Source organism: Hippoglossus stenolepis, chromosome 9, assembly GCF_022539355.2.
Source record: "Hippoglossus stenolepis isolate QCI-W04-F060 chromosome 9, HSTE1.2, whole genome shotgun sequence".
NCBI lineage: Eukaryota > Metazoa > Chordata > Actinopteri > Pleuronectiformes > Pleuronectidae > Hippoglossus > Hippoglossus stenolepis.
The window spans coordinates 19,398,780-19,411,904 of NC_061491.1; the positions used below are offsets into that span (position 1 = coordinate 19,398,780).

The 13,125-nt window shown below is 42.2% G+C and overlaps 1 protein-coding gene across 2 annotated transcripts in view; it reads left to right on the plus strand.

The window, feature by feature from the left end:
* The first annotated feature begins 1,541 nt into the window (after nucleotides 1–1,541).
* The window catches only part of dock8 (dedicator of cytokinesis 8), a 46,014-nt gene continuing 34,430 nt past the window's right edge, over nucleotides 1,542–13,125 (plus strand). For both annotated transcript variants that reach the window (XM_035166218.2, XM_047341093.1), the window contains exons 1-7: nucleotides 1,542–1,897; nucleotides 4,168–4,343; nucleotides 4,704–4,775; nucleotides 5,299–5,407; nucleotides 9,510–9,719; nucleotides 10,626–10,711; nucleotides 11,473–11,539. In XM_035166218.2, the coding sequence (XP_035022109.2) occupies nucleotides 4,216–4,343; nucleotides 4,704–4,775; nucleotides 5,299–5,407; nucleotides 9,510–9,719; nucleotides 10,626–10,711; nucleotides 11,473–11,539 (672 nt within the window). In that variant the 5' untranslated portion in view covers nucleotides 1,542–1,897; nucleotides 4,168–4,215. The remainder of the gene's footprint in view (nucleotides 1,898–4,167; nucleotides 4,344–4,703; nucleotides 4,776–5,298; nucleotides 5,408–9,509; nucleotides 9,720–10,625; nucleotides 10,712–11,472; nucleotides 11,540–13,125) is intronic.

The window sequence follows — 13,125 nt, forward strand, 5'->3', positions numbered from 1 at the left end:
GTACTAGAACAAAATTATAATATTGTCTTATTACAGTTATCAATCGTACAGCAACAAAAAGATACCTCATCGCTGTGCATGCTGCAACCAAAAAGTCTAACATAAGTGTATTTAAAAAGATCAGCAGACGGAAAAAGAATGCTGTACCTATAATGTGACTTCCCTTGATACTTGTGATGTCATGCGAGTTGAGGAGAAATCCTTTGGCCAGAAGCTCAGCGGTTTCCTCTAATGCTGCTCCCACACATCTGGAGTGTTTGTGCTTGCACCGACACACAGACCTTTAAGCGCATCTTCCTCACATCCTCTTTACTGTCATTAGCACTGAGAGGTCTGACTCAGTTTAGCGTCCAGTCATGAAGATTAGAATTTGAATAATTCAGTTTCAGTATAAGTTCTGCTTGGGCAAAAAAAAAAACATCTGTCTGCATTTCTGCATAAGAGCCGAGTATTTTCAGGAAGAATCTTTCTTCCTCCTACAATAAATGAGACGAGAACTCATGGCTTAACGTGCTTTTGTTGAAACCAGGCTGACACCGCCTGTTCTGGAAACCCAGTATCCATTAGGTTTCTGCGGAGGACTGAACGACACCATGACAGGTTGTTTTCTTGCCACTTTAGTTGAAGCCGAGCAGGAAGCCCGAGTGATTCCAGCTCTCTCAAGCAAGCAGGCAGAATGATGCACAGTAATCCTTTGCAGGGATTTGTTCCCGCTACACTCTCTGCGATAGCCTCTGAACCGCTGCCGCTCAGATTCAGATATCCCTCTTACACTCCTCCTGCTTTTTCTTTCTATTTATGTCTTTTCCTCACGTTTCTCCTGTCACCCGACATCTCTGGAGTTTTCTTTTCAAAAGGTTGTGTAGGCGCTATGTCTCCTGACAATATCTGTGTGCATGAGGGACTGAGCTGAAACCCTTTCATACTTTCCCTGAGATGATCCTTGAACCCATCAGATGACAGGGTTTACTGGGGCCCACACCAGTGTTCAGCATGCAACACGCTTGCTTGGGAAATGGGTCAGTTCCTTGGCCACTGACAGACACTGAATGGGGCCTGCGTACCTTGCAGCTTACACGGGCAAATCTTTAATATGGCCGGATTTGGGATGTGGGAGAGGGGTTTTAATACTATAATCTCCGGGATGATAGTTTCCCATTATTCAGCAGTAGAGTCTAGCACGGGGATGAGGGTTGGGATGTTTGTTGAGAGGAAGGATGGATGTTTGTTGTTGCAGTTGTGATGTGCTTCACTTTGTCGGTTGTTTCACAATTCACCCCGTCTTACCCTGCTGCTGTTTTTGATGCCTGAAATGTTGAATGTTGGCTGATCAGTGTTGTTTGTTGGAGGGTTCATGCACAAATTGAGAGATTAGGAGAAGAGCTGCATGTGTTTTTATGAATGTGTGCAGTGCCTGTGTGCCTGTGTGCGTGTGCGTGTGCGTGTGCGTGTGCGTGTGTGTGTGTGCGCGCCTGTAGTTTCTCTTCCTGTCTGTTGAAACACCATTTGATGGAGGGACGCCTTGCTAATGTCACTTCCTTTTGATGCCTTATCGTTGTCGACTCTAAGCCGCGAGACGCTTTGCCTGTGCGCTCCAAAGCGCTGTCAAAACACGTTTGCGGGTTCAAACAGTTGGGCTCAACTTCGATATTCATTTTGACTGGATATTAACATCCCTTCCACTTTTGGCAATGCTTCTCACATCTACCGAGATTTCTCAGCTTCGAGGAATATGAGGCTCAATCTAAAGAGGATCTGTTCACTGCATCGTAGCTTAGTTTCAACCCAAAAACTTCAGAGTCAGGAGATACACACCGTAGGTTCCCCGTATCCGGAGTGCGCCATTTTGTGCACTTCCTATTTGAAATTTTTTTTTTAGTTTTCCGTTTTCAGCAGGGTAAGTGTACAACTTTCGTATGAGCGCAGCTGACATTTTCTGAAACTATAGAATGAGATTATTTGAATGCTTTATATATGTTTTAAATAACATTATTCATCTCTTATGTGGCTGTATTTTGTGTCTGAACATTGTTGCTCATTGGTTCTTGATGTCTGTCTTCTCCGCTTGTTTTTGGTGATACACATTGAGAACAGTGACAGTTTAGAAACGTGTTTTTTAAATAAAACAACCTCCAGTAATATCTAATGCATGGCTTTAAAAATAATATATGTAAATACAAAATGCTATTTTTTTTTAAATTCTTTTAAATCATGAGAAAGTTTTGTCAGTACTTTCAAAAACAATGTTCATTCTCATAAACGGCTGCGAAAGCATCATCTTTATAATCACTACAATCACTAATGATGTTTTTTTACAATGAGAGCTGTAGTTTCTTGCGAGCTCCTCTCAAGACTCCACAGAGCAGCAGGTGCTGATCAGAGGCATGCATAGATTTGCATTCATTTGTATTTGTTAGCCTCCATACTAAACAAGAAAAAGAGGTCATGCAACAATGATTGTTTGAACTTGGAGGCAGATATGCACATGAGGAGACTGTAGAGACACTGTCGAGGTTGACGCCTCCTCCTCGGAAACAGAGAGGCGCTGAAGGTTTCATCAAAAGACCTGTCATTTAAAATAGTAATGATTCAGTTGTTCCGTCTGTCTGGCTGCCGATTCTTCTTCCTGCTTGGGTTGCATTCAAAAGCATTTCATACGAACCCATATGGTAGAATTTACTCTTGAGTGCTCCACAGAGAAAAAAAATATCCTACGGGGTGGATCGATGTGCAAAAACATGTCTGAAGGCAAATGGAATTTGCTCTGCTCTCAAATGTTGAGTTGAGCAGTGACTCATGTCGTTGCTGCAGTTACCTCTTTTGTGTGTGTACATATTATCAGTGAGCGTGGCTCTGTGTTCTTCTTTTCTCTCCTGTGTACACACACATAAACTCTCTCTCACTCTTTCACACTTTACCTGATTGTCATGCAAATTACCTGCATGTGCAAAAGTGAGCAGCATTAAAAGCTTAAATATTCTGTCTGGATAGTGCAGATAGTGAAGAACACTGTGCATTTCACATGTTGCAACACTTTGAGGGGAAAGTTTGTCTTATTTACGAACAACTAGTGCAGTGCCTGTTTTGGAATGGGTTGTTGTCCTGTGGTAATGCTGGTTGCAGCTTTCTCTCGGAAACTGTGAAGACAGGCTGCAGGAGTCAGTCCACAGAGCCCCGACGCTGTTCCACCGCTTCTGCTGCTGCACAAAGAGCTGTTAATTCAATACGCAAAACTCTGAACTGGAGAATTAAGTTGTCGTGATCCACAACGCGACTTAAATTGCAGAGTCTCGCATGTGTTTTCAAAGTTTATTCATATTGAATATATCTTGTTTCCAAATCTAACCAAATTCGACTCTGCACTTCTTAGGCCCCTTTGAGCCAATAAGATGAACGTTCTCGAGATTTGCAAGCATGCATCAGCCTGCAGACTGTAATCAAGTTGGAGCTCTGCTGTGTTTGTTGCCACTTGTCACAGAGACACCTTCTCCATGCGGGTCCCCCTCACCCTCACCCAACCACAGCCAGCATTGCACCACAAAGAGATGTGTGTTCACTCATCAGCTATGTTTTTTTATTTTCTTCTCTCCAATCACAAAAAGAACCTTCTATTTCTCCTCTTTAGGCTCAAGTGGAAATTTGTTTGGAAATCGTTTTAGTGTAGTGTGTTAATGATTTTAACAATCTGTTCTCATTTAAAGGCCCACATATGAACATTTCAACCCATTTTGTACTGTACATCAAAGTGATTACATCCTCAGTCTTTGATGCTTTGGCTCTGGAGTGTGGGCCGTCTAAAAATAGGTTCACAGAGGGAAATACTAAAAAGCTTGGCTCTCTGATACAGGCCAGTTTGTTCCAGTTTCTATTTATGCATGTGCTCAAATCGTTTGGTCCTTGACAGGTGTGAGGTGTTAGAAAATAATCATGATTCATCAGGTTTCAGCCAATGTCATATCTCATGTTTTCTTTTTCCTCAGTCCTTCTCTGCATTATGTGGATATGACAAACGCATCATCTTTTCCTAAATGATAACTTTATTGTGTTACTTCAACATTTACTTTAGCTCATGTCACTCTAATCATAAACTCTTCTTTATTCTTTACTCTGTTGACCTTTGGTACTAAGTTTTCTAACACTTCTTGTCATCTCTCATTCATCCTTCAGCCCCAGTCGTATGAAGCAGTGGAGCCCCTCGACCTGGAGGAGTTCCTGATGTCACAGCTACGAAGTGGAGACTCTGACCTGATGCAAGAACTTGGAGACTTCCCCGAGGATGACCTGAAAGTGGAGCAGGTGGAGAAGGAGTGTCGCACCGTCAGATACTCTGTTCCTGAAGATGGGTGCGTTGCAGATCATAAGAAACTGGACTGTGGTGTAAAATAGTGCAAACACTGTTCAAACTTGTGCAGACTTGCTCTGAGACGCAGCCCCCCCATACAAATATATAAAGCTCTATTCTTTCACATCACCTGTTATGTATACAGGAGAGTGCTCCCATGTAGCTGCATGAAATCCAAGGCAATATCACTCTGTTACTAAACTTATTCATAACATTTACTTGTACCACACCTTGACCATGAAGCACAGATTATGGAGGGAGAGGAATGTTATGTTGTCGGCTGTCTGTGAATGTTTCCTTGCACGTCTGCATGTGTGCACATAACTTCAAACTCCTCTAATCATTGTCCTTGTCCTTGTAGAGTGGAGTTGGAGCCCCACGTCAGAGACTGTGTGAAGAGTTACATCCAGCCGTGGCTTGTGGTCTCTCGAAGGTAAAGCTTCCCCCTGCAGCAACAGCAACATTCAGATACCAGGATATTCCTTAAAATACAAAAACAGATTTTCTGTACCTTAGATATCCTCTGATGTACAGTGTTTATCTACCTCTTGTTAAAAGCTGCACTATTTTAACCCAAGACCCAAAATCAGAGACAATAACGTCCCACGTGTTGTGTGAGCTGTTTTAGCTGTTTTAGCTGTTACAGTGTGTAACATGTGCCAACTGTCTGAGAAGTTGCATGTGGCTGGTGTCTGTGAAACAGGAAACAAAAGGCCTGAGAGCGCCTGATAAACGTTACACTGGCATCATCTGTCTCATGCTTTGTAGTGCCTGGTTTATCTGTCTCTTCTCCCACCTACACTCACATATGTTACACACACACACATACACACTGACCTGTTGCGTAAGACACTGTTTGTGTTGTTATATAGATTGATTAGAAGTGCAGAAGTGTATCAGTTGTGACCATGCATGTCTTTTCTGGTGCGTGCGTGTGCGCGTGTGTGTGTGTGCAGGTGCCAGGGGGATGGTTGGGGCGCGTACTCGGAGCGAGCTGGCCTGCACAAACTCCTTCGGAAACAGACCTTTGAGTCCGATGTGCAGCCTGAAGACCAACAGAAAACGGTAAGAAACACCAAGAAAGACGATCATGCTTTCACCCTCTTTTCAAACAAGAAAAACTTAAATAAATGAACCACAAAAGAAACCCCTCCTAATATCCTTATTCAAACCCGAATCTCTTAACATGAGGACGGAAAGTTTCCCTTTATACATACAAGTTCCTCTGAGCCTGTGTCTTAACCAACAATCGCTCTTACTCAATAAAGGAGTATTTGACTTCTTCAGTAAACCCTTTTCAAAACTAGTCCTGTGCAGTCAGAGCTGCTGCTGTTTGAACTCTTCCTCTTCTTTAGTAATTACTGTACAATTGTTCCGACCGGTATTGCCTTTGTGTCACTGCTATTGTGTATCAGAACTGTTTACCTAGATCAGAGAAGTTACAAACTTTGGTTAGGTTCCATTTTTGTTAGAACAAACAACAGAAGATACTTTGATATAGAGAATTCTTTCAATTTCAGTTTTAGATAAAATACTATTAAATATGCTATTAATTATATACACTTTAGTGAAGCTCCAACCAGCGGACAATTATGCTGTGCTCACATCATATTCTTTAAACCCTAAGTGCAAGAAGTTGAGTGTATAAATCCATTCATATCAGTTTCCGACTTGTAATTCAGAGTCTGAAATGTTGGGAATTTCTGACAGCAGTAACATCTCCCACTTGCTGAAAAGCCGGGTAGCCGGTTCCCTCTATACCCACTCTTAATGCTAAGCTAAGGTAACACCTCCCTGTTCACTGGTTTGTAAATATGAGTTGAAAACAAGCTGCACAAAATATGCATTATTATTATTGGTGTTGTGGTTATTATTTTGTTATTATTTAGTTGTTGTTGTTGTTTATTTCTATTCTTTTAAGTGTGCTCCTCAAGAGGGTTATTTAAACGGGGGATAGGGATGTTTTATTTTCTTCTTAGTAGTTCACTTTTTCCTTTTTTTAAATTTCTTTTGTAAGGGGAAGACACTTGTGCAAGCAGTATTGTCGTCCATACTGATCAATGGCGACGCTTCTGAATGTGAAATGTGAGGGAGGGGTGTGAGAGCTGGATGGGGGGGGGTGGACTTTAAACACAGTGAACACAACAGAGTTTTGTTATTCCTATCACTCGCTCCAGTGTGGCAGTGGCCCGACTCAGCATGGCTTGCACAAAACTAAAGCTGAATATGCAATCCCCATCACTTCTATGTGCTTACCTTTGATAGTAAGAGGAATGTTGTGGTTAAACATATGGCAGGTCATGTTTTATCTCTTCTGCTATACACTTATTTAAGAATCAGTAGTTCAGATTTCATTAGGAATTCCTGCCCCAGTCCTGCACTGACACTATTTGGAGCCAAGTTCCCGTCCTCTCTCACTGCCCTCTCTCTCAGATCTTTTGTCTTTCAGCAGCCAAACCCCGAGCTGCCAGCGTCAGGCAGTCCCAGCCAATCCAAGTGTCTGTCAGTCCCACTCCCAGCCTCGGGCTAGTTACCCAACCATCTCTCATCACCAGCCAGCCCCTCCTCCCTCCTGTCCCGTTGCGGCATCCTTGCCAGTTCTGGTTAATCATTCAAACCAAAAAGGCCCTTATTACCGCCGCCGTGGGCTTCCCATAATCAACATGCCAGAGAGCGCGTTACGGAGCAGGGAAGAAGAACAGCACTATTGTTCTTCAGCACTTAATAGGGGTTGCTTCTATGGTCCAGCCTCATGCTTTAGAAATAGCCCTGGGATCATGGTGTGATGGTCTCGTGGAGCTGCGACAGGGGGAAGCTTCACTGTGGTGGAAGCTTGGTCAGTCCTTGCCTGGGGTTTCAGAGCTGGGGTGATAGATGATGGGATTGAAAGAGACAAGGAGAGAGGGGTGGGATGTAGGATGGGAGCAGCGAGGTTATGTCTTACCCTGTGGCTCAGTCTGAGTAATTTCATATGGTCCCAGGGACAGACAGACAGAGACGTCTTAATGACAGACACAGGATGCTCCAGTTTGTTCACACTATTATAATAGTTATTAATAACACAATGGGTTTGGTTTCTGACATGTTATCCTCCAAGTTCCTTATCAGTGAATCTGCAAATAAATTTTTTTGATTGATTCTTTTATCTGTAAAACCATAGGAGGTCAGAGGTCAGAAATACCCAACATAATTTACTAATGCCTCAGGGGACTCCTTTACATTATTTGTATAAAACTGAAATATTCAGTTTATAATAATATTAAGAGCAAGAGAACAGCAGCTATTTCACATATTTTAGAAGCTGGGACCAACCAAAGTAAAGATTGTTTGATTAAAACATGACTCAATCGATTATCTGGGTATTCTCTGTCTAGACAAGACAACACTGTTGCCTTTGCTCCTCCTCCATGGTGGTAATGACAAATTGACCACAGAATTAGGACGTTTGATGAAGGGGCTTCTGATTGGACGGTTTGAAGGGAGAGAGAGCATTTTAAACTCTGACAGCTTATAGGTGATTGGCTGAAGACGAGCATATCAGGTTGTGATTTGAGAGAATGAGCTGGTGGAGCCCAGAGATCGCAGGAACTGTGCATGTAACTTAGGAGACATCTCCTAGACGACCATTTTCCTTACTGAACTTTTACTTCATTTAGTATTTCTATGAAAACAGCAGGTAACAGGAGAAGTAGTTGCAACAAAAGACATCTTTCATGTGTTTCTGATACTATTTTCCTCTCAGAAACGTGTCCTCTCATTGCATCTGACAGACTTTTGAGCACATTTGAAGTATCACATGATTAAATTAGCTTCAGATCTGCTAGTTCATGCTGCTGCTCAGTTTAGTCCACAGGCCATTGTGTTTGTTGGAAGGCCTCTGGATGTCAAAAATATGCAGCTAGTTTTCCAGGGCCATTACGGCTAAGGGTCAGTGAGTTAGCCTTGCGCTTCACGCTGCTATGATTTTTGTCTGGCAAACCACTGGCCTGCTGGGACATCTCCGATTACAGAATTCGATCAGTTAATGCACCGTGTGTCTATCGCTTGTGACGGGTAACTCATACCTCGTACTCATACCTCATGCCTCCCTGCTCCATGTCAAAATTCAGCAGCCTTATTTCCTCATAATAAAGAAAAGAAGGAAGGAAGTTGAATGGAAAATGCAGACAACCGTCTGACATTAGTCATGTGCCAGATATGAGCAGATGTCAAACATTATTATTTAAAGACTCAACTCTCTTCACTCGCTGTAGCATACAGTCCATTGAACAACAACATGAACATATGCTGTGATCTCTACAACGAGTAAGCTTTGATCAGTAAAACACAAAACACCGTCATTGTCTGCAGAGACTGTTCAGAAATGCCTGTGAGCTGCTGTGGTGTCTGCTGTCAGCAGAACCACGGAGGCAGCACTTTGAATGTACAGTATGTTGTTGGGCGTTTCTGTGCCAGTGTAGATCTGATACTTTTGTTGACTGGTTCTAATGCACCGTAGTTAAGGTAGATTTTGGAATTTGATCAAACAATGGGAGACACGTGCTGGGAGATTTAAAACCATTGAGGAACTAGAATGGCAGGAACTAGATTGCAGACCTACTCCAAGGGCCAAGAGTCCGACATATGATTCTTGTGGCTTGTCTGCCACACCCTCTAACAAAGCCAGGAAAAGGGAAGTGGAGGTAGTTGACTAATCACAACAAAGTGGGCCAGCTGGCCAATCAGAGCAGACTGGGTCTGGATCTTAAAGAGACAGGAGCTAAAACAAAGTTTCAGACAGAGACTGAAAAGAGGAGCTGCAGCAATGGACAGTCGGAGGAAACTGATGTTTTTTCTAAACATAAGAAAACCTTTTCAAGTTATAACACAAATTAAAATTGTGAAACTTAACATGAACCGAGTAATACGATTTAAACCGATGACGAGCAGGCTTTGACAAATATCCACTCATATTGTTCTTTACTCATTTCCATTTGTTTTCTCTCTTAATGACTCCCCCCTTGGCTATTCTGTATTAATACCTCATTATTTTTCTTTATCCTTTGTTTTTCCTTTATTGCTCAATCTCCCCCACTCACATATTTCATTACTCACCCTTTTCTTTCTGTCCTCTCCTACCCCCCAACCACCCTTACCCCTTACCCTTCTCTTTCTGTCTTCGCCCCAGGTCAAGTCTCCGACTCTGGCCGGGCTGAGTGATGACTCTGGCCGCACGCTGACCTCCTCGGACTTCAACCTGCGCTGTTTGACTCCCGACCAGAGGGTGGAGGGTCTGCTGGCCTACGGCAGCCACGAGGAGCTGGACCGCTTCAACCAGGAGTCGCGGCAGGGAAACAGACACCCTGAACTGTTTGCACTGTACCCACCAGCTGATGAGGTGAGACACAGAGAGCGGGTTCTCACATGCTCAGATTTACAAGTGATTACAGGGGAAGCATGTGGGTAAGAGTTTTAAAGAAGCCATCATGAAGAATGTGAGCTTCAGTATATAACTGGTTAATAAAATATCAAGTAAGGACTGCGTTTATATACAACCTATCCTGTCTTATCTACCACTCAAAGCTCGTTGCAGTACAAGTCGCATTCATCCAGTCACACATTCACTCAGCACTTCTATACGCAGCACTTTTTCCATACGCTGTTGGCACAGCTGTCAGGGGCAATTAGGGATTCAGTTTTCATGCCCGAGGACACTGAATGCAGACTGGGAGTGCCGGGGATCGAACCACTGACCTCCTGGTTAGCGGACGACCAACTCTATCTCCTGAGCCACAGCTGTAGTGAATCAATCAATTTACATGAGAAATGTTAAATATTATGAATAAAAGAAATATGACAACAGTAAATACACATTATATTAATTTAGATACATCTTTCTAATATGATACCTGGAACTATTTTTAATTCATATAAAGTAAGTAACATTTCAAAAATACAATCTGAAACCTTGCCATGGTTTATTGTTGCAAAATGTCTTGTGCGTAATAGTTCACATAATGTCGCCTTTGATTCTGTTAAATCATAATGCACATTTTGTGGAAACCTAGAGATATAACTTGAATGTAATCAAAATTAAGAGGGCAAAGAGAAAGCATTACAACATTGCATTTTTATTACCTGTGAATGGATGTACAGCCGAGTATATCTTTCCATTCTGTAGCTTTAGTTCCTCCCAATCTATTAAACCCGTGTTTTCTTTCAGATCTAAAGTCTCATTCCAATGTTACAACTCCTCTTTTTCTTTTTACATAGTTTAAAAGCCTTTTATGTAACTGTGTTCCAGGAAGATGCAGTGGAGATCCGGCCCATTCCTGACTGCCCCAAGGAACACACTGGAGACCGCATCCTGGTTCGATGCCAGGCCATCAAGTATGTCATACATATTCGTTATCTTGTAGAAGGGAGAGTAGGTCTTTTTAACAACTGCCCACTGTTTTCTCCTAGAAACCATCAGTTTGTTGTGTTGAATGGAAATGAATCAAACCCCCCACTTGTTTTTTGAAAATGAACTTAGCATTTAACATAGAGTAACTTGTTGTAGGTCACAGCTGCTCATAAATAAAAATGTGTGACGAACAGAGCTGTGTAGGAGGGTGGAGGAGTGCTGCGCAGTGATTGTTGTTCTCGCTGTTCCTCCCTCTCTCTGAGGGATTTAGCCTCTGTCTCGTTTTCTCTCTTTAATTTTCACACACACACACACACACACACACACACACACACACACACACACACACACACACACACACACACACACACACACACACACACACACACACACACACACACACACACACACACACACACACTCTGCCTTTCACTCTTGATCTCTCGTCCTTCTAGCGACCCAAATGTTTGAGTTGAACACGTTCCTCAGCTTGCAGTGGTTTGGCAGCTTCACCCCCAAATCCTTTTACCCTCAGCTCCAACATGTCATCACTTACTTCACTCTATCTTTGTTGCTTCCCATCATAACAATAATCTACAGGAATAGAATAGAATATAAAAGAAATAGAATAGAATCTGAGGACAGCAGGACTTAGGAATTTAAGTGTTGATGTTGAGTATGTTTGGAATTTGCCTCTCTTGCTATTATTGAATTACTAAAATCCCTTTTCTTCTCTGCTTCTCAGGTTTGAGATCGACATTGAGCCTGTATTTGCCACAATGGCCTTGTATGACCTGAAAGAGAAGAGAAAGGTGAGAAAACATTTAGCCTAGATTCATTTTAGTTGTTGGGACTTAATGTCCTGGAAACTTGTGCGACGTGTAACAGGTAATTACGATTGCCCTTCTGTAAAGACCAGTTTGGTGATTCCCATTATGTGTGTTTGTTGTGGAGACTGTCTGTCGGTTACTCAGTTGATGTCGGGCCTGCTTGTGATCGCATGTCTTGTTCGTTTGATGTTTGCGTGACAGGTCCTCATAACTTCTGATTAGTGATGGTGTTTATTGTGAACGTGTAAAGTGAGCGCAGGTCAGAGGGGGAGTGAGGAGGGAGGACGTGCGGCGGGGTAATGCAGCACGGCACAGGGATACCGGATTCATGTGTCTGCCCTGATCCTGAACCAGCGGCAGCAATAATTTTGAGTGTAGGAGGAAACCAAGCAGTTGCTGGCTTCTTAAGGAAGGTTCACATATAACCACAAATTGTTCCTGATGGTAATGTCATCAGTGCCTTGCATGGTATGTTACTACCGGCTGGGTCCGTGTGGAGTGTGTGTGTATGAATGGCTGCGATCAAGTTGCACAGCAATTTCGATAAGTGCTATATAAATCATTGGTGTAATATAACACGAATACTCTTATAATACATGTATCAATGCAATAAATAAATGCTATTTATTTATCAAAAAGCATCAGTCATAAAATACGATTTTTTTTTTTCTAGTCCTATATTTTTTTTTTCTTTGTATTTTTAGTTATTTATTGTAAACTTTATTGTTAAACTGTAAAATATCAAGACTGTCTTTATTATAGGGGTTTGATAATGACATCTTAAGAATGATTTCCAATTATTTTAAAAAATATATATTTTATATATATTGGCTATGCCAGTATTGTATTTATTTTAATTCCCTAATATCTGTATCGTTTCAGGTAAATCCACACTAGCACTAACTGAAAGCCTCCTAATAAGAACTCAAGTGATGTTCACAACAAATTACAGTCTTAAACATTTTAGAGTTTAGTAAAAAGAAATCACATGTCTAAAAATATGTCAACATTGAATGCACTGCATGTCTCCGTTATTGTAAGTTTTCTACAGCCTTGTTTCCTTGTAGCTGCTGTGTAATGTACCTCCTGTTAATGAGGGGGTCCCACAGTTTCACCGGTTTGGCGTTCTGTGTGGTAGTGAGAGATCAGTGTAATCTACAATCTCTCATGTCTCATCATCCCGCAAATGTTTATACCCCCGGGGGTAGTCGTGTTTTGGATCTACAACTACTAATGCCGCGCCACATTTTCCCACTCAACCATTCTGAGCCATGGCTGTTTGCATGTTGTCTGTGGATTTACACAGCTGGATAGTTTTTTTGGGTGAAAGGGCCGGAAGGATTTAGTTTGTACTTAAGTGCTCATGGATCTCACAGATGAGACGAGGGTTTTAGCCAGCAGCCTTGCCCTCTTCTGCAGCGCTACCCGGCTGCTTTGGAGCTGTCAAGTCAGGTGAGATAGGGCTGAAGTGTCACACTGTCAGAGTGTATTTTGCTAAAGGTGACTAATTTTATTATGTGCTGCTGACCCGAAGTGCGTCCTTGTGGAGGCTAATACAACTTCCTGCT